General features: G+C 44.7%; 1 protein-coding gene across 4 annotated transcripts in view; it reads left to right on the top strand.

Annotated features, from left to right (window-relative positions):
• Positions 1-25,069, top strand: part of DSCAM (DS cell adhesion molecule) — a 730,792-nt gene that overhangs the window by 368,614 nt on the left and 337,109 nt on the right. For all 4 annotated transcript variants that reach the window (XM_077479889.1, XM_077479887.1, XM_077479888.1 and 1 more), the window contains exon 12: positions 23,968-24,167. In XM_077479889.1, the coding sequence (XP_077336015.1) occupies positions 23,968-24,167 (200 nt within the window). The remainder of the gene's footprint in view (positions 1-23,967; positions 24,168-25,069) is intronic.

The raw sequence follows: 25,069 nt of genomic DNA, 5'->3' as shown, positions 1-25,069 counted from the left end.
TTGAGAGTTGAAATTTGATTGGTTGGTGTGATACAAACATATTCTTTACTTGTTTCCCTTCCCTTTTGCTTTCCCTTTTCCCTTTCCACATACCCTTCCCTTCTCTATCACTTCCCTTTCAATTGAGGCATCCATTTACTTTGCCTGCCTCCTTACATTTTAAGTTAATATGCATGAGACTGTATTAAAACGTAATTTGTTTTTTTAATCTATGAAATTTAAAAGATCTTATACAGATGTCTATACACCAAGCTACTGTAGACTTCCAAGAACTGGGTGGCTGTTTGCATAAACTGTCTTTTATCACCTCAGCGTTCAGAATTTTTTTGGCATTGGGGTCTATAAAAAAAAAAAAACATGTTAGACAGATGGGACACGCATTCAGCCATCTATGACAAATTCGGACCGTAGTTTGCTGTATACAGTGATTTCCTATGATCATCAGCTCCATCTAGTGGCCATAATGCAATATTTTTGTTATAAAAGTATTTCAGATTTACCACATTATGGCCGCTGTAGGTGTTGTGAGATCATCTAAAGCAGTGGTCCCCAACCTTTTTTGGTACCAGGGGCCGGTGTCATAGAAGAAAATGTTTCCAGGGGGAGTGGGGGCTTTTAGGAATGGGGGTTGATGGGGGAGTGGCTGGTTTTAGTGCATCAATGACTGAAAATATTTTTATTATTACATTGTCATATATATAAAGAAACAGTTTAACTCACCATAATGCAGAATCAGTCATTTGTCACTTGCCACTGTCGCCTGCCACCAGATGCAGCTTGGCACTTGCCACCGTCGCCTGCCACCAGACGTAGTGTGTTAATTGCCACCATCACCTGCCACCAAATGCAGCGTGTCGCTTGCTACAGTCGCCTGTCACAAGACACAGCATGTCACTTGCTGCAGTCACCTGCCACCAGATGCAGCTTGTCACTTGCCTCCGTTGCCTGTCACTAGACGCAACATGTCACTTGCCTCTATTGCCTGTCACCAGATGCAGCATGTCACTTGCCTCCATTGCCTGTCACCAGACGCAGCATGTCACTTGCCTCTATTGCCTGTCACCAGATGCAGCATGTCACTTGCCTCCATTGCCTGTCACCAGACACAGCTTTTCACTTGCCTCCATTGCCTGTCACCAGACGCAGCATGTCACTTTTTTTTTTTTTTTTTTCAAAAAGAAGTTTTATTAGAATTTTCACATAAGAGGAGTACAACAGTATGGGGTTACATGAGTACAAATTGGGTACAAATTGGTTACAAAACAGACGGCAACTGCAGAGTACAGAGAATCTTTCATTAACATCCGCCCCAGTTCATGTTATGAATTCTTAAGTAGGTCGGGATACCCTCACTCGAAAATCGTGTCTCCATGCAAGGAGAATTTGAAAAGGTCTCCTACCAAGGCTCCAGGATCACTTATTGACTGTGTAAATGTATCCGTAGGAGGATCATGTCTGATAGTGGGGTATAAATCATCGTGGAAAGCACTGTCATGTTTGGAATTGTCGCATGTGGGTGGTAGATGAGATCGTCGGGAATAAAATCGGGGGTATAGTCGTACTGTCATATGTCGACGGTTAGTTCTCCAATGGCTTGAGACGTCTGTAGCTATAGTGTCATAACTAGTAAGAGGGTACAGCAGAAGAAGGGAGTGTTGAGTGGGAGTAGGGGGGTAATGGGAGAGGGAGAGAAAAAGAGAAGGAAGAAGGGGGGACAAGGGACAGAAGAAAGGGGTTAGGGGTTGATGTGGAGGGGTGGGGGGTAGGAAGAAAGGGTGGGGGCGGGAGGTATCTCCTCGGTCTGCCCCCGATTCCAGATGCAGATAGTAATGAACAAAAAGAGGAAATCTGGCAATTGGATAGGTAACATTGGTCTAAATTTCCGTTTCATTAAATGCAGTGAAGTGGACTGTAGTCCGCCCTGGATCAAGTAAGAGGATCCGAGTGAAGGAGTGGTGTGGGAAATTAGGTGGGCTCACTACGTGGGTCAGCAGCACTATGATCATTGGGTCGCGGTCTATTGGCTAGGTAGCGCAGCCATTTTTCCCAGGTCCGTGCATATTTGTGTGGGGAGTCTTTTGCTGTGTGTATGAGCTCCTCCATTTCAGCTATCTTCTCTACCCTAAGGAGCCATTCGCGAATGGATGGGATATCGGAGGAACCCCAGTGGGCTGGGATGCACATCTTAGCAGCGTGCATGTCACTTGCCTCCATTGCCTGTCACCAGACGCAGCATGTCACTTGCCTCCATTGCCTGTCACCAGATGCAGCTTTTCACTTGCCACCATTGCCTGTCACCAAACGCAGTATGTCACTTGCCACCATTCTCTGTCACCAGACGCAGCTTGTCACTTGCCACCATTTGCCTGTCACTAGACACAGCATATCACTTGCCACCATTGCCTGTCACCAGATGCAGCTTTTCACTTGCCACCATTGCCTGTCACCAGACCCAGCATGTCACTTGCCACTGTTGCCTGTCACCAGATGCAGCATGTCACTTGCCACTGTTTTCTGTCACCAAACGCAGCTTTTCACTTGCCACCGTTCCCTGTCACCAGACGCAGCGTGTCAGTTGCCACCATTTGCCTGTCACTAGACACAGCATGTCACTTGCCACTGTTGCCTGTCACCAGACGCAGCGTGTCACTTGCCACCGTCACCTGCCACCAGATACAGTGTGTTACATGCCACCGTTGCCTGCCACCAGATGCAGCTTTCCTCTATCCTGCCACCAGATGTAGAATGTCACTGTAGCCTGCCACCAAAAATTACCAGATGTAGCTTGTCACCTTTACAATTTAAGGCCAATTCTTAAGGTTTTTTCTGCAGTAAAACAACTTGTCTTACTCACTCGCAGCTTCTCCCCAGGAAATAGGCACATGCACAGTTGCTACTGTTCTCCATCCCATCCTAGTGTGAGAGGGCAGACAGTGAGAGCTGTCATCTCTCTGCTCACCCGCTGCACCTCGATCAGTGCAGCTTTCGTGGTCTGGCTGCAAGCAGTGATCCCATGGGGACACTGAACTAAAGCATTGCTGCTGCTGACTGCTAGTCTTGGACAGTTGGAATTGAGATTTGGTGATGCCACTGCTGTCTGGTCACTGTTCTCCTTGCTGGAGAGAAAGCTTTACCCAAGGCCCTTCAGTTCACGGATCTCCCTGCTTTTGTTTCTTAAACTCTGTGGATTTGTGCTTTCTTCTCTTCTCCTGGCACTTCATGAATATTCTCTCACCAGTCATCAGGGGGCAGCTCTGATGTGAGGAAGCAAACACAGAACAAGTCAGTGAAAGGGAAAAGATTAGCCTATAGGCAGTGTTGGTGACTAGTCCTTTGTTCTCTGCTCCCATTTTCACTTCACCCCCCAAAAAAGTGTATACTTTGGGGTCTATTTATAAAACATTTGTGGCATGAATGTCAGAAGCATTCGCCAAGTTGAACAAAATATTCTGAATTGAGAAATTCATGCCTGTATCATCAGCTCCAGCTAGTGGACAAAATGTGGTATAATTTTCACATTGGGGTATTTCCATACTGCATTTTGGCCACTAAATTGAGCTGACGATACAGGCATTAATCTGTTAGAAAACATACTGGACATTTGCTTCAACTTGTATGAATGCTTCTGATATTCATGCAACACATTTTTTACAGATTGACCTCTTTAGGTGTCATGGATTTTTAGGCATTTAGAATAGAAACAAACAAGAAAAAACTGTTTTGGCATGCCCTATTATGATGGTAGCAGTCTCAAATCCCACCGCTACTGCCACAATGTGTGCTGCTTCTGAATGATTTTACGACTGCCAATTACAATTTGCTGGCTAATGCAGGCCATACATGTGCCAAATTCCGAATGCATTTTCTTTAAAAAATCAAAAGTTTTGTGATCCGATGGTGCCACCATTGATTTCGGAATTTGAACCAACCAAGCCTTTCATTTTCTTGTGCTCATGCGCATTTATTTTTCGATTGAATTTCTTGCCGGATTCTCCCATCATTGAATAGAAAATCATTTGTTTTTCAAAAAATTTCCAACATGCCTGATCACTCAAGTTCGATAGCTGCACAAAAATTTTAACTACAACATGAGTTGAAATTCAAAAGAAAACTTTAATTAAGAATTTTTGTTCGAATTTTGCACCATTAGTGGGCCTCAGTGGTCACATTTTCTTTGATTTTCTCGCATGATTCTTTTGTCCCTTGCTGGAGTACAAAATACAGATTTAAACCTAAATGTTTTGTCGTAGACTTGCAATTTTAGAGCAATAAGTATAATGCAGCCTGCGACCCAACTTTCCTCTTTATTTCTACCTGGTGTAGCTCCCCCCTGACCCTCAGAGAGTACCCCAGAGACAAGGCGGGCTAGCATTTTTCCAGGAATGAGTCCATGGTTGAAAGGTGGGGGATGTGTAACAGTTGGGCTCCAATCACTTTAAGGACTTTTTAAAGGATTTTATTTTTCACAGCAAGTCATGAGAGTAAGGAGTAAGGAGCTCAGAAAACCCCTACTGACTTGCAGGCTCATAAGCTACGTCCATAGACCTCAGTACAGGCAAAAAGGGCCTTTAAGCTGAAACCAGCAACCTGTAACTTTTTGAGAAGAAGCAGTAGTATCTCCATTAGCAACAACCTCTGTAGTGATCCTCCTGATGCTTCTCCAGCTTCGCTACAAATTCCCCCTCCATAGAATCTCCAGCAGCAAAGTCACCTCTGGTACTTTATCACTACTCCTTCCAGATCCCTGTCCTCTGCAAGGCCTATACCGGTCAGGGAGGCTTGTTCTGTTTCCAGACATTTGCACCCAGCACATGTAAAGGCTTTCTCAATTGCTGAACATGCACCCTCCCCAGGCCGCAGCCCAGGAGAAGAGCACTCACAAGGTCCACCCCAAATATCTATGCTCTCCCCCAGGATGCACCAGTGACAAACCTCCTACTGGTTGGCTAGAGCAGGGGTCTCCAGACTTTCTAAACAAAAGGCCAATTTACTGTCCTTCAGATTCTGAGGGGCAGAATGTAGCCAGTGTGAATAGAAAATGCTTAGGCATCAATGGGAGTATACAATGCCACATTGTTGGTACTAGTGGTAGGAATAAATCCATTTGTTGGTATCAGGGTAAGGATTAGTGCCCTATCATTGGTGTCAGTGGGAGGAATGGTGCAACATTGTTGATGTCAGTCTGAGGAATGATCCTTTGTATTAGGAGGAGGAATAGTACAAGTCGTTGATATCAGGGGAAGAAATAGAGCTCTATAAGTGGTGTCAGTGGAAGGAATGGTGCCCCATTGTTAGTGCCCAAGGGCCACATAAAGGCAAGAAAAGGACCTCATCTTGCCCCTGGGCCATAGTTTAAAGACCTCTGGGCTGGAGGAAACCATCATAACTCAACATTCCTGTGGCATCTCACACTATTGCCAGAGGCACCAGTGACGCCTAATGGCAACAGAGAGACCACATCTACACTGAGTTTTGGGAAAAAACAAAAGAACTAATAAATTAGCCTTTCTCAACCATTTCCATCACAGATGAACCCTTGAAATAACTTTTCAGTCCCAGGGAACTCCTGCTAAAAATGATGATGTATATAGCTCTTGATACATTAGTGTGATGGCCAGTGAGAATAATGGACCTTACACTTTTGTGTTACAGGTAGCTAAAAAGAGCAATGGTGTCAGTGGGAACTTATCTGAGAGGTAAAAATAGCTCATTGCTCGAGGAACCCGTGGGTCTCATTGAACCTTGCTTGAGAGACCCTAAAATAGACCTATAATTAAGCTTAGGCTGACTACCACCCAGCATTACTAAATTTTCATAGTGACCGCTTTTTAGGACAGGGTGTCTACACCAGTTTGGGGTCCCCAGACCTCCTCGTCATCATGTGCCCCTTGTAGTACCTGTTTATACCAGCTTAGGTTAGAGTGAAAACTTTTAACTTTTAACGGTTTGGTGTAACCACTTCAGCCCCGGTTGGTTTTACCCTCCTAATGACCAGGCCATTTTTAGCGATACGGCACTGCGTTACTTTAACTGACAATTGCGTGGTCATGCAACTCTGTACCCAAATAAAATTGATGTCCTTTTTTTCCCCCACAAATAGAGCTTTCTTTTGGTGATATTTGATCACCTCTGCGGTTTTTATTTTTTGTGCTATAAACAATAAAGAGCAACAGTTTTGAAAAAAACTTTTTTACTTTCTGCTATAAAAGACAAAAATGTTTTAAAAATTGAATTTCTTCATAAGTTTAGGCCAATATGTATTCTGCTACATATGTTTGGTAAAAAAAAAAAATCCCAATGAGCGCTTATTGATTGGTTTGTGCAAAAGTTATAGCGTCTACAACTATGGGATATTTCTACGGCGTTTTTATTTATTTAATTTTTTTACTAGTAATGGCAGTGATCAGCGATTTTTAGGGAGCCTGCAACATTGCGGTGGACAAATCGGACACCTAACTGACACTTTTTTGGGAACTAGTGACATTATTACAGTGATCAGTGCTAAAAAATATGCACTGTACTGTGCTAATGACACTGGCAGGGAAGGTGTTCACACCAGGGGCCATCCAAGGGTTAAGGGTGTCCTAGGGAGGTGCTTGCTAACTGTGTGGGGGATGGACTGACTGGGTGAACACAGAGATCTGTGTTCCTTCTGAGCAGGAACAGAAGCTCTCTGTGCCCATCTCTGTCAGAGCGGCAATCTGCCTACTCTCGGAAAGATCGCAGGTAGCCCGCTGATTGGCTCCCCCTCTGTCCAGTGGCCGCACGTGCATGCCTTCGGCGGCGTAATCTATTGCACGAAATGATGTACGGGTATGTGATTTTGCGCAATACAGCTGCCCTGCCGCAGTATATATGCGGTGGGAGGTTTTAAGTGGTTAAAGAGGGCCTTCCTTTTTTGCTTTTAAAAGTAAAAATCCAACCTAAAAGCAGGCACCGCAAGAATATTCAGAAAAGCGTCTTCTGTTCCATCCCTGAATGACCCTTTATCAGTCAGGCCTGACTTTGTGGCTAAGCCCCGCCAACTGCCATTCCACTGTCCAATAAGAGTGCTTCAGCCTGGTGCTCATTGCAACCAATCAGAATTTTTTTATTCAGTTTTCCAAACGATATTTGAAGAATAAGTGAGGTAACCTGGTTGCTGTGACAATTCAGTCCAGTTTTTAATAAATCCTTTACTGTTCTCCTCTGTCGTCTTCTGTATATTCCTTTTTGGTTGGGATTTTTATTTTTTTATTATAATTTTTTTAGCTCTGCACTGTGCATGGCTGAAGCCTAAAGCATTCCAACACAGCAGCTCCCTCTGGTAGCCATTAATTGATCCTGCATAATGAGGAGAGCCAGCACTGCAAGGTCACCCTTCCTGTCTATCCCAGCAAGCCGCCAGCAGAAGAGGAATGCCAGGCATCAATGCTGGCAGTATTCAAAAGAAAAAAAATGACAAACGAGAGTATAAAAACATCTCTTTACCTTTGTCATAGGGTGCCATTGTCACAAAGATTACACATTCCTATGCGGTTCTGCATATGTTTGCATAAAGTGATAACAGGAATTCTATTTTAAAGAGCACCTGTTATTTTGCAGAAGATAAAGCATTGGAGGAATATTGACATTGCTTTTGTTCCTGGGGTTATAGGGGTTTCAGTGTGTTTTGAAGAGGGTGTGATATTAAAGTTAACCTGTCCTATTCAGTCTTAATGGCCTTAATAAATTCTCCTAGGACTCATTCACATTAGTGGTTGGGAGGGGGGGCCATAAAACCCCACGCAACCTGGCAGGCCGCAGGAAAAAAGGGGGGACAAGAGAGTGCCCCCCTGAACCGTACAAGGCCATATGCCCTCAACATGGGGAGGGTGCTTTGGAATGGCCCCCCAAAGCACCTTGTCCCCATGTTGATGTGGACAAGGTGCTTTGGGGGGCTATTCCAAAGCACCCTCCCCATGTTGAGGGCATATGACCTGGTACGGTTCAGGGAGGGCGCTCTCTCGTCCCCTCCTCTTTTCCTGTGGCGTACCAGGTTGCGTGCTCAGATAAGGGTCTGGTATGGATTTTGGGGGGGACCCCTATGCCATTTTTTTTTCAATTTTGCTGCAGGGTTCCCCTTAATATTCGTACCAGACCCAAATGGCCTGGTAATGGAATGGGGGGGGGGGGGCCCATGGCATTTTTTTAAAATTAGTTTTATCCATGCTGCCGAGACCCGACAATTCATTACAGCCGCTATCATGATATTTAAAGGAATACAGTGGGGCAAAAAAGTATTTAGTCAGCCACCAATTGTGCAAGTTCTCCCACTTAAAAAGATGAGAGAGGCTTGTAATTGTCATCATAGGTATACCTCAACTATGAGAGACAAAATGTGGAAACAAATCCAGACAATCACATTGTCTGATTTGGAAAGAATTTATTTGCAAATTATGGTGGAAAATAAGTATTTTTCAATATCAAAAGTTCATTTCAACACTTTCTTATATATCCTTTGTTGGCAATGACAGAGGTCAAACATTTTCTGTAAGTCTTCACAAGGTTGTCACACACACTTGCTGGTATGTTGGCCCATTCCTCCATGCAGATCTCCTCTAGAGCAGTGATGTTTTTGGGGCTGTCGCTGGGCAACACGGACTTTCAACTCCCTCCAAAGATTTTCTATGGAGTTGACATCTGGAGACTGGCTAGGCAACTCCAGGACCTTGAAATTCTTCTTACGAAGCCACTCCTTCGTTGTCTGGGCGGTGTGTTTGGGATTATTGTCATGCTGAAAGACCCAGCCACGTTTCATCTTCAATGCCCTTGGTGATGGGAGGAGGTTTGCACTCAAAATCTCATGATTCATGGCCCCATTCATCCTTTCATGTACACGGATCAGTCGTCCTGTTCCCTTTGCAGAGAAACAGCCCCAAAGCATGGTGTTGCCACCCCCATGCTTCACAGTAGGTATGGTGTTCTTTGGTTGCAACTCAGCATTCTCTCTCCTCCAAACACGACGAGTTGTGTTTCTACCAAACAGTTCTACTTTGGTTTCATCTGACCATATGACATTCTCCCAGTCCTCTTCTGGATCATCCAAATGCTCTCTAGCAAACCGCAGATGGGCCCGGACATGTACTGGCTTAAGCAGGGGGACACGTCAGGCACAGCAGGATCTAAGTCCCTGGCAGCGTAGTGTGTTACTGATGGTAGCCTTTGTTACGTTGGTCCCAGCTCTCTGCAGGTCATTCACTAGGTCCCCCCGTGTGGTTCTGGGATTTTTGCTCACCGTTCTTGTGATCATTTTGACCCCACAGAGTGAAATCTTGCGTGGAGCCCCAGATCGAGGGAGATTATCAGTGGTCTTGTATGTCTTCCATTTTCTAATTATTGCTCCCACAGTTGATTTCTTCACACCAAGCTGCTTGCCTATTGCAGATTCAGTCTTCCCAGCCTGGTGCAGGGCTACAATTTTGTTTCTGGTGTCCTCCGACAGCTCTTTGGTCTTCACAATAGTGGAGTTTGGAGTGTGACTGTTTGAGGTTGTGGACAGGTGTCTTTTATATTAATAACAAGTTCAAACAGGTACCATTAATACCGGTAATGAGTGGAGGACAGAGGAGCCCCTTAACCACTTTCAGACCGGACCATTTTGCTGGTCAAAGACCAGACCCCTTTTTGCAATTCGGCACTGCGTCGCTTTAACTGACAATTGCGCGGTCGTGCGATGTGGCTCCCAAACAAAATTGACGTCCTTTTTTTCCCACAAATAGAGCTTTCTTTTGGTGGTATTTGATCACCCCTGCGGTTTTTATTTTTTGCGCTATAAACAAAAATAGAGCGACAATTTTGAAAAAAACGCATTTTTTACATTTTGTTATAATAAATATCCCCCAAAAATATATAAAAAAACATTTTTTTCCCTCAGTTTAGGCTGATACGTGTTCTTCTACATATTTTTGGTAAAAAAAACGCAATAAGCGATTATTGATTGGTTTGCGCAAAAGTTATAGCTTTTACAAAATAGGGATAGTTTTTTAGCATTTTTATTAAAAATTTTTTATTATTTTTTTTTTTTACTAGTAATGGCGGCGATCAGCGATTTTTATTGTGACTGCGACATTGTGGGGGACCCATCGGACATTTTTGAGACATTTTTGGGACCATTGTCATTTATACAGTAATCACTGCTATATAAATGCAGTGATTCCTGTGTAAATGACACTGGCAGTGAAAGGGTTAACCAGTGGGTGGCAGTGTAGGGGTTAAGTGTTCCTAGGGGTGTGTTACTAACTGTGGGGGGGTTGGGCTTTCATTTAGTGAACACTGATCTCTGCTCCAATCACATGTGACGCTGATCTCTGCTCCTAGTTGCTAGGCAGAATGGAGAAATGCTGTTTACACGGCATTTCCTCCATTCAGCCCTGTCGTGAGACGATCGCGGGTATGCCCGCGGCGATCGAGTCCGCGGGTCCCGCGACCGGACTCACGGGGGTCCCGACCAGCGCGGGAGCGCGGCGGCGCGCTCCTGATGGCAGGGCGGTATTGAAGATTGGACGTACATGTACGCCAATATGCCTGCCCGTGCCATTCTGTGGATGTACATCGTCGTGCGCTGGTCGGGAAGTGGTTAAAGAAGAAGATACAGGTCTGTGAGAGCCAGAAATCTTGCTTGTTTCCAAATTTTGTCTCTCATAGTTGAGATATACCTATGATGACAATTACAGGCCTCTCTCATCTTTTTAAGTGGGAGAACTTGCACGATTGGTGGCTGACTAAATACTTTTTTGCCCCACTGTATTAAATTTTTATTGTTTCACTTTTTTTTTGCATTGATACATTTTCCCTGGGGCAGGACCCGGGTCCCCAAACACTTTTTTTGACAATAAGCCTTTAAAATTAGCACTTTTTCACGTTTGTGTCCCATAGACTTTAACGGTGTTCGTCCAAATGTTTTGCCGGTTGGCATCAGAACTTGCGAACTGGGGGGGGGGGGGGGGGGTGTTTAGCTCATCTTTATTCAGGAGCCTTGTTCTCCCTCTACCATTTAATATGCACAGTACTATTATCTTTTTTTATTGCTCGTCCTTGTGCAAATATGAAGGGGAAAATCTGCATTCTCTCAAATAACAAGGTTTTCTTGTATTAAACTAGCAGATGTATTCCTTCATGGATACAGAGGAGCTCAGACTGATATCTGAGCGAGGTCATACATCTTTCATATTAAATATTTAACAAAGTTTAACTAAACTGACTGTACTTCATGGCAAGCTGTTTTTACTTAACACTACAAAGACTCTTTGAAGTGGAGAGGCTGTGAAATACCTTAATCTTCTGGCTGAAAGACAGACGGGAGATACTTATTTGGAAAGCTTGTAGAGTAAGCTGTTAAACCCTTATCGAGATAAATCATGTTTTATATCTCCGAGTCCTCCAATGAAACCGTTCTATATGGCTAGAAGAATGTTCAGGGGCACTTTGCTGATGAGCTGATATTTTTGTAGTTTTTGTATTTTTGTAGAGGAAGCCATAAATGATCTGGTTACTGTGGGATACAGGGATGGGTTGCTAGACAACTCATCGCTTGATCCACAGTGTGCTCTGGAATGACAGAAGTCATTGTTTTATTAAGTAACCAATGAGACTGATTAATCAGCACAACAGAGGTTGGGCAGTTGGATCTATGCATCAAGAGGCACAAGCTGGTTGGGCCCTATGCAGAGCTTTGGGTGCTTGAATGAGGTCCCAGACCAAATAACTCTGGATGAATGTTCAGAAGTAGAGTTGCTCCAAAATTTTAGAAGACATTACATTTGGACCAAATTTGATAGATTCAGATGGCCAAATCTGAAACCGAATCCAAGTTTTGTTTCTGGTGGCTCAGATTTTAAAAGAGATTTCTAATGCCGTGTACACACGACCAGACTTTTTGACAGCAAAGGTCCGACGGAACGAGTCCGTCGGACAATTCGATCGTGTGTGGGCTCCATCGGACCTTTGCTTGCCAAAAATCCGGCAGACTTTAGAAATAGAACATGTTTTATATTTTTGCACCAGAACTCCACCGGACTGAGAAATCCGTTCGTGTGTATGTTAGTCCAACGGACAAAAACCGACACTAGGGCAGCTATTGGCTACTGGCTATGAACTTCCTTATTCTAGTCCGGTCGTACATCATCACGTTCGAATCCGTGGGACTTTGGTGTGATTGTGTGTGGCCAAGTCCGTTTATTCGGAAAGTCCGTCGGAACTCCGCCGAAAGTCCGTCGGAAAGACCGTCGGACCTAGTCCCTTGAAAAGTCTGGTCGTGTGTATGCGGCATTAGAGGCTTCTGAGAGAAAGGAACCAAGGGTTGCTCCTGCCTTATATCTGCTATTGCTGTTCCTTTAGCACTATTAACCCAAATGCCAGGGTCCACCCTTCTGTCTTACTATCCCTGGTTTAAAATGGAAGTGGTTCAAGTTGTTTAATTGGCCCCATCATCTTGTCAGGCAGGGTTGACAGGAGCTTTCCAAACCATTCTGCACACATTTGCCTCATTTGCTGCTTTGTAACACATTTTGTGAGCCTGGCTGAGATTTCTGTTGAATTCAGTAGGACTTCCCATTTAGAAATTCAACATTTTGTATGTTTGCTTCTTTTATTATTATTTTTTTTTTTTTTTTTTAAGTTTAACGAAACCTTAATTAATTGAACTTCAGAGATTCAGTCATTGCTATTCATAGGTCAGGTTGACCATCCATATTAGAGTGGTATGGGGAGTGGCTCAGCTCTTTGGTATGTTCTTCCATTTGAGAATATGCTTCATAATAATTGCTTGCATAAGTGGTGGTATGGCCAAAGACTGTGTAGATCATGTTGTCAGTCTGGTTACTAAAGTTGTAAGAGCATATAGTGGGAGCTGGCTGACGTGTTATAAAGTGAAAACTCTACTTCTGTTTCACATGCAGTCAGTACATTTGGTGTCTTGGACAGGACAGAGGACCCATGGCAGGCCCAATAGTTCTCTGTCCACCATTTCTGCCCTGCTAGTAATGACACTAATAACTTTAGTCTGAGAGCCTCCATGTTGTAGCATATATAGCAATGGACAAATTAAAGCTGAACTCCAGTTTTATTACTATGATTGCTATGGTTTAAGTCCAACAAGGTGCATGTCACTTCATGGACTTATCACTTATCACTGAGCACTGGGAGCATCGTTTTTGCTATACTTCCAGTGCTCTAACGTTGGATCTTTTGGTCTCAGTTTCTGTAGCTGCAGTCACATGTCCCTGCCTTTTCCCTTCATTCTGCCTAATCACAGAGTACTTTGTATTCTCTAAACCCATTCGCAAAAAATACAAAACATTCAGTGAATGAACAGCAGAGGAGAGGGATGGGCAGAACTGCTGTGTGTGAGGAGACTGTCAGGAATCAGCAGCAGAGATGGCCAAATCTGCATGGGTACACCCAGGAGACTGGGACCAGACGGTGTATTATTTAAGTGAGATTTATTTACAGTGAAAAGAAATCCATCCAAATACCAGCACGCAGCAAACATAAAAATATAAGTAAACCCAGTAACAGAATACTTATGCTTGGTTAACAAATAACCAAATACAATATATACAAAATGGGGAACAAAAAAAAAGCAGGGGAAAACTGGAGGTGCAGGGTGTAGATGGGATGGGGAACCAAAAGTGGGATCAGAAACTAGGGGGAGCAGGTACAACAGGGTACAAGGTACAGTGCAGGAGCATGATCAGGATCAATAGCAAACAGAATCTGCCAGCAGCAAAACACTGGAGCATGAGGCACTATTAGGAGAGGACCGAAATACCTTCCCAGCAGCCAGCAGATCCAAGTAATCAGTTTCCACCTGATCCTGGCTGCTGGGAGGGTATTTAGCTCCTGCTCTGCTAGTGCCTCATGTTCCAGTGTTTTGCTGCTGCCAGATTTTGTTTTCTGGGAGACACCCGCTGGTGGACACTGAAACTTAAACCTTCCACTCTGAAAAGCACAGTGCCTCCAGCAGGTGATCAAGGTTCTGACAAAGACAGTGTATCTCTTATTAGAGCGAGGGGAGTATAGTGATAACTGTACTTCTGGTGCTTAGTAAAACTGTCAGTTGTAAAGAAAAGTAAGTAGTAAGCAAGCAGATTTTACCCAATGGCTTTCTGTAGTTCAGCTTTGAAGGTAGGTGTGCCCTGTGGTAGTCCTATATTTTATCTTACCTGGTTTCTCCTTTCCCCCTTCATCGACATGCTAATTAAATTATTTAAAAAAAACTTTCTGATTTTATTACTTAATGTTATACCCAATGACATAATTGCGGAGTCTCTGTGATACTCTATGCAATGCAGGCAGATTGATGGGAGGAGCCAGCAGGGTGTTGTACATTTCTTCCTGAAACAGGAAGCTCTGGTAATGCCCACATGTGATGCTGAGCCTCCATGATTAAAAGAACTGAAATGCAATTAATAAAAGGGGTCGGACCAGGGACAATCGGGCCTGGGGAAGAAAGATCTAGATAATGATTAATGCCCTCCAGCCAGGAAATGATGCAGGCTTTATCTGATTTGCTACAGCTTTTATTGCATACTATGAGAAGCTCACAGTGTGCAGTGAAATCAGAGTAAGCAAGTTCAGCACAGGAGAGGAGCCTGTACAACTGTGCAAGACTGAAGGAGAAACCTTTAGTAGGGGACGAACTGTTGCAAATGACATTTCCCCCCCCCCAAAAAAAGGCAAAATAACAACTTTGACCTTTATAAAGGTCGGGCCCTTATTGTTACGGTTTGATCATTTTAAAGTAGAGCAAGTAATTTTTACACAGCAATTTTATAACAAATAATTGTCTCTAATGAATGTAAGCCTCGGAATAATGAGCGGGAGTTTAGCTATAACACATTACAGACATCTGTGGGTTTTTTTTCATACTATAATAAACAATTATCTCCTGGTAAAGTTTATCTTCTTTGCTGGAAAGCTGTACAAGTTGCCAGATTCCCAGCTGAAAAGTCCATGAAATATTGGTTAATATATGAGCCATATGTCTGCCCGTCCTCGGCAAACCTCCACTTTCTGCCAAATTAGTGCTCGACACTCACTGCCAGATTTTTTTATGACTACAACAGGCCCATTACACCGAAATATCGCGATTTATATCCCTGCTGGAAACACTGTTATAAATCTGATTTAAATATGCAACACAAAGCAAAAGGGTTGCGGTTTGTTGATAAAAGTTCATATGGGAGGGTGGCGCAATATGCGCTTTCTGCCGCTTTGCCCTTAGGGATTGCTTGCACTTCTGATCTTGAGCCACTGTTTTACTGCCCCCCCCCCCCCAACCTCCCACCATTAGTTGCAAAGGCCACCAGATGGGTTTTTACACATGCTGCAGCCGCAATGCTTTGATTCGCAGTTGCAGCAAAAATGATACCCCCTGTTGTGCTCGGAGGGCAGTACCACCATTAAAGAGATGGGGTTGTGCATGCTGTTGCAGAGCAGTGGTGTGTGAGCTTTACATAAAGAGACAATGGGGAAGCAGGCAGTGGCGGCTGGCGTTTTTTGGGGGGTGAGAGGCAAACAACCCCCCCCCTGGTTGGTAGGTTGGTTGTTCAGTTGGCCGCACCCCCACCCCAGGACTTACCCCATTGATTGCAGTCGGGCGGGCTCTTACCGGCGGTGGGCAGCGACCAGGTTCTGGGCTCCTATGGGCGGGTTGTGGGCTCCTATGGGTGGCGGGCAGCGGTTCCTGTGTCCTCTCTGCATCACGACGGCTTCTCCTTCCTCCTTCTAGGCATCCAACAGAATCACCTGTCCTTTCAGCCAGTCGGATGACCGGTGTCAAAACCCGCTTCTTGATTGGCCTGGGAGGAGGATCAGTGTTACAACAGTGAATATTGAGGAGGCAAATGAGCGGAAAGTTCCACTTTTGAGTGGAACTCCGCTTTAATAATCTCCAGCATTGGGATGCATCACAAGATAAAAAGAGGCTTCCTGTTTTAAAAGATTTATCAAAAGCTTCACAGGCACTGACCCCTAATCTACATGCAGGGCGCCGGACTCATGGATTGTAATGTTTTTTTGTTTTTTTTTAAGCACATGATTAGAGCCCGAGGCTCTAGTTGGCAGCAAAAAAGTGTGGGCTTGGGGAGCAGAGCACTGCGCCCCAAGCCCACCCAGTTGTGTGACAATAGCAAATTAATATTGGCTATTGTCACACTGATTCTTCTCCCGGCCAGTCAGGAAGCGGGTCCCTGAGACCCGATTCCAATTGGCCCGAAAGGAGAAGCAATCTTATAGGCCTAGGGGGGGGGGGGGGTTAGCCGACCGACGGGGGGGGGGGTTAGGTGGCTGTGGGTGAATTGTTTGTCACCCCCCCAAAATATACCACCAGCCACAATTGTGTTGTGCATGACCAATTCAAGTAAATAGGGCTACTTTGCAACAGTGCACAAGGTTGCGACGCATTAGTCAAAGAGAACAAAGAAAGAAAGGGGGCGCACCAGCCTTGTGCATTGTCCTTGGACATATTTTTATTAAAAATGAAGTAAAAAACTGCTCACAAACATGTGGGAAAAGACTCGTGACACAAATGATCTCCAGATGACAGCAATTGGTCTACTGACAACAAACTCCGGATGGTAACGGGAGATTTCAAGGGCCACTGCCGGCTGACGCGTTTCAAAGGGATGTTTTCTGCCTAGCCTAGCTACGCATTAGTGCGGGATCAAGAGATTAAAGCAGGTGGGTAGGGGTGGATACAATGCCTCCTCACCACTTGTCAAATACTTTCAGAAGAGTGATCTGAATGTGGATCACCTTTCAGAGAGAGAAACTTGTGTGAATAAGCCCTTATTGTCATTCCATTAGGGTTTAGCTGTGCTAGGATCTTGGTTGTATCTATGAAAAAGGTTCCATCAATATCTCTATCGGAGAAAAAAAAATGGATACATATAATCTAGTAATTTTTCGGGGCCCAGCCACGGGCAGTGAAGCGCAGCGTAGTCATCGGCTTTCATTGTCTGTCACCCTGTGAACACATGTGACCTCCTAATGAGCCAGTAAATCATACATGACAAGTAGTCTGCATCTGCTGTTAAAAGGACTCTGAAGGAAACCCATACAACACTATCTGGTTATAGCTAAAGGGAAACTCCGCTATCTTAATTGGGGAAAATAAAAAATAATCCTTCCCTCGGTTCCCTGGGTCAGTATACTTAGCAAGGATTTTGTAATTCATTTCATTGTACATTCTTTCCTGCTTCTGTTCTGTATAAGCTGAGACCGCATTTGTAAGAAGAGAAAAACATCTGGGGAAAAACAGCCAATCACATTAAGGGGAATCCCTAACATTGTAAAATACTGCGCAAACTGTTGGCGCTATATAAATCCTTTATAATAATGGAAATGAATAGACTCTCATAGGTTGGCATGTAAATTGCCATCATCCTTAAAGGAATTTGAAAATCGAAAACCTCATAAATGGGATTTTATAGGTAATTTTAGAAAAAAATTATAAAGAACATTATATATATATATATATATATATATATATATATATATATATATATATATATATATATAAATGCATTTAATAATACAAGGATGAATCATCAAAACAGAATTCTTATGGAGACAAACCACAAGAAAAGTGCATATAGATGCATAGTAAATATTACACAGTAGTTGACAGAAGTGGTGAAATCCTCCTACATAGACATAAACCATCCAAGCAGGTAGCCTAAGATGGTAAGTAGTGGAAAAGTCCAACGCGTTTCAAAAAGTGCATACCGTATATACTCGAGTATAAGCCGAGATTTTCAGCCTCTTTTTTGAGGCTGAAAGTGCCCCCCTCGGCTTATACTCGAGTCATCGCTGTCTGCCTGCTCGATCAGCGTGTCGAGCAGACAGACAGCGGCCATTCTATAATTCAAAAGCCGCGCCTCCGGCTCCGCCTTCGCCTGTGATAGGCGGAACACTGAATTTCCCAGCAGCCTGTGTTCCGCCTATCACGGACATCGTCTCATCCTCGTACTACGGACGAGGATGAGACGATGTCCGTGATAGGCGGAACACAGGCTGCTGGGAAATTGTGTTCCGCCTATCACAGACAGGGAGGCGTGGCATTTGAACAGGGGAATGGGCGCCGACGAAGAGCGGTGATCCTGGGACGGGACCGGACGGAGGCTCGTCTCGGGACGGGACGGGACCGGACGGAGGCTCGGGACGGGACGGGACCGGACGGAGGCTCGGGACGGGACGGGACCGGACGGAGGCTCGGGACCGGACGGAGGCTCGGGACACAGGTAGGCTGGACACACAAGGCCACACACACACACACACACACACACACACGGATGGACACACACACACACACGGATGGACACACACACACACAGGGATGGATGGATGGATGGAGACACACACACACAGGGATGGATGGATGGATGGAGACACACACACACAGGGATGGATGGATGGATGGACACACACACACACAGGGATGGATGGATGGATGGACACACACACAGGGATGGATGGATGGATGGATGGACACACACACACACAGGGATGGATGGACACACACACACACAGGGATGGATGGATGGATGGACACACACAGGGATGGACAGGCATATCTCACCCTCGGCTTATACACGAGTCAATAGGTTTCCCAGTTTTTTGGGGGTAAATTGGGGGCCTCGGCTTATACTCGGGTCGGCCTATACTCGAGTATATACTTGTAATCTTTATCAGGGACTTTTTTCCACCTCTGAAATGTAGATCCTTTATAATAATACTAATAATAATAATAAGTAGATTTCAGGGATAAGCTGGGTGGTATCTGATAGCAGTTGTATAAATTCATATCTGGCTATAGATGGAAATGGTGCGCTATCCAGATAAAACGGTCATTTCAGGTCTGATACAAATTTTTTACGCAATTTTTAAAAATTTTCAACCAGATTTGATGGCTAATAAATTAACAAAGTCAGTCTACCATTTACAAAATTTACTGACCATCAAGTTTCAATCATTTTCATGAAACTGAAATACATTCATAGACGTGTGTGCACAGGGTGTGCTGGGAGTGCCTGGTCACATCCTAATCACCCCATGTGCATTAGCATTATCGCTCTGTTTGCCAGCAGGAAGATGGAAAAGATCTCCTTCCTACCGGTTCTGCCATAAGAGAAGTGTTTACGCTAGGGTTGTCCTGATACCGATACGGAGCATTTGTGAGAGTACTTGTACTCGCACAAATGCTCCCAATGCCAGATCCGATACCCGGGAAAGCAACCTGGCGCAACCGGAAGTCAGCGGGTGGAACAGTGGAAGTGACGGTCTATGTCGACGTCGGTGGTTGGACATCCCGACGCTCCCATCTTGGTACACCCTGCACTCGGCCGCAGTAAGCCAGCAGCAGACATCTTGTTACACCCAGCCCATATAGTTCAGGCTAGGTGTAACAAGATGGCCGGTGCTGCTTTTATGTGGCTGAGTGCAAGGTGTATCAAGATGGGCCATTGCAGGCAGCCCATCAGTGCTCATAAATGCCACCTATCATAACCAATGTCCATAAGTGCCGCTCATCAGTGCCAGCCACCTGTCAGTGCCAGCCACCTGCCTGTGCCACCTGTCAGTGCCAGCCACCTGCCTGTGCCACCTGTCAGTGCCCACCATCAGTTCCATCTGTCAGCGCCTGCCATCAGTGCCATCTGTCAGTACCCGCCACCTGTCAGTGCCCGCCACCTGTTAGTGCCCATCACTTGTCAGTGCTCATTAGTGCCATCTAATCCTATCAGTGCCACCTAATGCTATCAGTGCTCATCAATGCTGCACGTCAGTGCAACCTAATCCTTATTGTGCTTTGAAAACTCACAATGTCACATGACGTTAAAAAAAAAGTATTGGTAATCTGTATCGGCGAGTACTTGAAAAAAAGTATCGGTACTTGTACTCGGTCTTAAAAAAGTGGTATCGGGACAACCCTAGTTTACCACTTGTCTTTCACTGTGCCATGTTCTGTCGAGAAGTGGCTGGTATGTACTGCGCATGTGCCGTACGGAACAGCACAGCAGCTGATTTGACGATCAGCTGGGCTGACATAACCAGGGAGCATGCACACATCGTAGGAGGTATCTCTCTAAAAATTGCACTTTTACATAGTTACATAGTAAGGCTAAATAAAGACACCGGTTCACCCTGCATGTGTGCGTGTCCATGTCACTACCATTTCCCATATCACTGTATATTGTGTTCACTGAGATGCCCCTTTAAAAGTTTTTTTTTAATTATCGACACTCCTCCCTGATATCCCAAACTGTGGAAGGGAATTCCACATCTTTACCATTATAACATTAAAGAACCCCTTACGCAGTTTAAAGTTTAAACCGCTTCTTGCCCAACTTCATTTAGTGGCTGTGCGTCTTCTTAAGAGACTGAATAGTTTTCTCAGTCCTTAAAATGAACAGCTATTATGCAGGGTGTCGGTACCTGCCCCTTCCATGGTAAAATTATAAATTACATCACAGGTCACATGGAACCAAATACAGCTTAAAGGGCACCTGAACTCTGGAAGTTGTGCCCAAAAAAAAGGCAGAGAGAGGGCAAAGAACTAGTTGCCCATATTGCCTGTGGTGTCCCTGCAGCTGTTCTTTCACAATTATTGACTTTGAGGAGGGTTTTGCTTCCTCATGTCAGAGCCTCCGGCAAGGAGAACAGTGTGCAGGATAGTAGTGACATCATCAAATCTTATCCCTGATCTAACAAGGCTAGCTGTTGGGGGAAGCAGTGACTTAGATGATCTCACACTGCAGATATACAGCTTTGGGACTGTGTGCAGAGGCCCACTCAATTACCAAACAGAAAGAGGTGCTGCAAAAGTGTACCTTCTCTAGAAAAAGACAGGCCACGTGGATTTCACACCAAACCAAATGGCTATGATGTAAAAACAGCGTATGTACATAAATCCAGGTATTGCAGCCTCCATATTGTCCAGTTTCTTCAGTCCTCCAGGATAGGTACAGACTCCCATACAGATAGCTCAGCATATGTCCTCAATGTACATGCAATAAAAAAGAAGTGATATCCAACCTAGTGAAAAGTACTTTTTTTTATTGAAGGTAAAATTTGTTGTGCTTATATCAATAAAATCAGTGTTTGCCTTAAAAACTATGTATGCCAACATTAAAGATGGCTGCTACATATTTCTGGGTTCCAAACAGGACATCAGCAGAAAGTTGCATCCCAACACGTTTCGTCAGTAGTGACGACTTTAGGAGCTTTGCGTATTTCAGGAAGCACGTTTTGGTGCATTTATTGCACGCTTGCCGTGCAAGTAAATGAGCACCTGCTAACAATGTTTGGGGTGCCATTAAAAATTCCCAGATAGCTAGGATAACATGCCACAAATTTGCAGCAGTGTCGAATTGTAAGTCTGTTAACTTACTGCACATTTTCACTGGCGAGTTGTACACTTGCAGAGCACTTGAAGCACAAGTTCTAATTGACACTTTTCCAATTTGTAGCAAATTTGCGTGGCAAGTCTCTAGCAAGAGCAAAGTTGTAGTGGTTAGTCTGCAGCAAGAGCTCTGCAGGTCTACAGCATGAAAATTCAGCCACAGTGCCCCTCTGTGGTGGGATGACTATTGCACAACATAACTTAACCAGAACTTGCAACAGACTTGCAGAATGTTTGTTAAGTTGATCTGGAGTCATGCAATGCCGACTTGCTGCAATTGTGCAACAAACTTGTGAAGCCTGGCAAGTCTAGCAATAGCTTAGCAAGTCATTTTCAAAGTTGCAGCACAATCGCTATCTGAGTTATTAGCACCACAAGCATGACATGCGTTTTCATCATGTTTCCGAAATGAGTGCTAAAACAAGCATTCAGGAAACATGTGAATGCAGTGTTAGGAAGAATTCAAGATAAAAAGGTCCAGATTTCAGGGTACTGCTTTGGCACAATGAACTCATTAACAAGATCATTATCAATTGCAAGGATAGGGATTCTCCTGTGTATGACCAACATAGCATCGTCTTTCTGTTATGTGTCTGAGCGAAGCATGGTGCTATCTCACCAGTGAACATTCTCTTTACATTGAACTGAACAGTAAAGATTGCATTATTTTTGCATTCTTTAGTCGTGCTTGTTGACATTTTGTCACATCCCGGGATCTCCATTTGTGACAAGCGAAAAGGTCATGCCAGCAACCATTAACATTTTCATCAAGCTCTTCTCATTAATTTGCTTTAAAATAGATGAGTTCTGTGAAGCTGAAGTGGCTGGAAAATTATTCTCTGATTCAAGAAGACTGCTGTCCTATCACGTACATTTCAGTCCTATGTATTGCTTCCTAGTCTATATAAGATTCACCACTTTCTTCAAGACAAAAGGCAAAATTCACTAAGTCTCCTTTGACCCATGTGGCGCGTGGGGGGGTTGAATAAAATAGGCAGTTGATCTGTGTTTTTACTGCCCCTCAACCACCCACTCACAAGTGGAAATGATGCAGCTTGGATGAAACCATCATGGTGTGTGTTTAAAGCGACATGCTAAATTTGACACTTCCTGCCAAACTCTCCCATGTAAGTGAATGGGGACCGTGCTGCAACTGCAAGCCAACCACTTGCCTCCATCCTGCCATGCAAAATCAGCAGTGTTAAAAAAAAAAAAAGGCACCTGGAGGTGGTTGTATAGCCTCCTGAACACCTGCAAACCTCCTTTTACTATCCTCTGAAAAGTGATTCACTGCAGATCACTTTTTGGAGGGGAAAGGCAGTAAACACTGCTGCTAGTGTAAAAAGAACCAAAGACCAGGGCCTTCTTTAACACAGGGCAAAAGGGGAAACTGCCCTGAGCCCAGTCATTGTTGTGGGGCCTAAGGCAGCTTCCTCTTGATTCCGCACTGCCCGCAAATAGTTGATAAGTGGATTCAGGAGAGCCCAAGAAAATGTTTGCCCAGGGTCCAACCAATATTAAAGATGGCCCTGCCCAAGAGCAATAGATTATTTTATCTCCAGTCCTCCATTTTTCTCAAGATATTGGGGGAAATCAGTAAAGCATTTTCAACACTTTCTGGTTCCTTTATAACAATATGTGCTGAATTCAGGCAAGTGTTCCCATTAGTTTTGGTAACATTACTGACACAGGTCACAAATTTAGGTAACTAACTGCTGCAACTTACCTGTCCCAATGGTAGGGACAGTATTACCACCAGTTGGCAGATTAAGAAACTGGTGGTAATTAGGACCAGCTTGGTACTCACTGTGGGGCATACCTGTAATGGGAAGATATCATGAATGTGACCGCCTCCTGCACAGGGACCTATCCCCGGTTTCCTTCAGGCAGGTGCAGCTAGCAAGTCTGCCACTGGGTGGCTCTGTTCCAGCATAATGTCCTTTTAGTTGGAGCCCTCCTGTAGTGATGCCATGGGTGAGTCAGGACCCAGATATCAGCCAGGTTGGGAGGAGCCCCCTTGGGCATCGGAGCCAAACACTCCACACCAGTACAGGTGCAGCCAGCATGGGGAGGATCTGGATAGGGCTGGAGGCCGAGGAAAAGTAGACCTGCATCCAGGAGAGTGGCTGTAGACTTCTTGACCCTTTTGGAGGTGGGGCTAGGGCTGGTTGCAAAAGGCCTTTTAGGCCAGGCCAATGGTTCCCTGAGTGAGGCTATTCACCTGAAGGGTCCAGCGAGAGGTGTACCCATGGGCTACAGAGATCTCATTCCATTGAGTATTAATGACTCTGGGTGGAGGGAGAGACTGTCAGAGGGAAGATGGATGCTTAAAGTGCTTAACTATGTAAAACTATCCATGCTTGGAATTCATCTTTAGTCTAATTTTAAATATAAATCTCTATATTATATACCTAAAAGTTGGAAGCGAAAACATTGAAAAATGTAAAAGTCACTAGAAATTTACCAAGCAGGAACTTTTTTTATATTATGTATTCAGCAAAACTTGAAAAGCGTCACTTTAATTGATTCCTTTTTTTGCCTTGTAGTTCCTGCGAGGATAATCTCCTACCCCAATACAACGCTGGCTACCCAAGGTCAGAAGAAAGAAATGAATTGCACAGCACATGGTGAAAAGCCCATTATCGTGCGCTGGGAAAAAGAAGATCGCATGATAAATGTACCAGAAATGTCTCGATACTTGGTGTCCACAAAGGAAGTGGGAGATGAGGTCCTCTCCGTGCTTCAGGTACAGCAAATTTTATAAATAATACATTTCAGCAATATTATTATAGCAAAAGCCTGCTCGCTGTTTATTTCTGCCCAGGCCAACTCACCCAGCACCTTACACCGCAACCTTTCCTGGACCACCTTACCCCCTGCTTACACACGTCCCTCCCCACCTACCACAATCTCCGCTCATACTACATCCACCCCCTGCTCACAGTCCATCCCTGCCTGGGCCACCTTCCCCAATCCTGCTCACACTCCATCCTTCCACAGATCACCTTACACCATAACCTTCCCCAAACTACCACACCCCCTGCTCCTCAAACTACAATGCCCACTCACCAGGGGCGGACTGACAACTCATGGTGCACCCAGGCAATAGGAGATTATGGGGCCCCCGGGCAATAGGAGAAGATTATGGGGCCCCTGGGCAATAGGAGATTATGGAGCCCTCAGGCAATAGGAGATTATGGGGCCACACATTATACACACACACATACAGTATACACACACAGACACACAATATACACACACAGTATACACACACACACACACTGAAAAGGTGCTGGAGAGGCGGGGCAGCTTTATTCTTGTGATTTTTTTAAAAACACAGATTTTTACATACTGTCCCTGGTTTTATTGAGGCTGGCAACCCTGATGGGGCCCCTTAGTGGTATGGGGCCCCCGGGCAGTGCCCGAGTGCCCAAATGGTCAGTCTGCCCCTGCCACTCACTCCACATCCCTTCTGAGCATACTACATCCCTCACCCACTGGCCATCTAACCTCCCATTCATACCACATCCCTCCCCAGCTATTTTGCCTCTTGCTTGCAGTCCACCCCTTGTGCATCCCTCCCCAACTAAATGATTTAACCTCCCATCTGCACACACTACATCCAGGCCCCAATCTTCACACCGCATC

This window comes from Lithobates pipiens, unplaced genomic scaffold (genome assembly GCF_037356315.1).
Source record: "Lithobates pipiens isolate NorthernLeopardFrog02 unplaced genomic scaffold, aLitPip1_a1.2 Scaffold_16, whole genome shotgun sequence".
NCBI lineage: Eukaryota > Metazoa > Chordata > Amphibia > Anura > Ranidae > Lithobates > Lithobates pipiens.
This window is presented reverse-complemented; position numbering and strand designations above follow the sequence as displayed.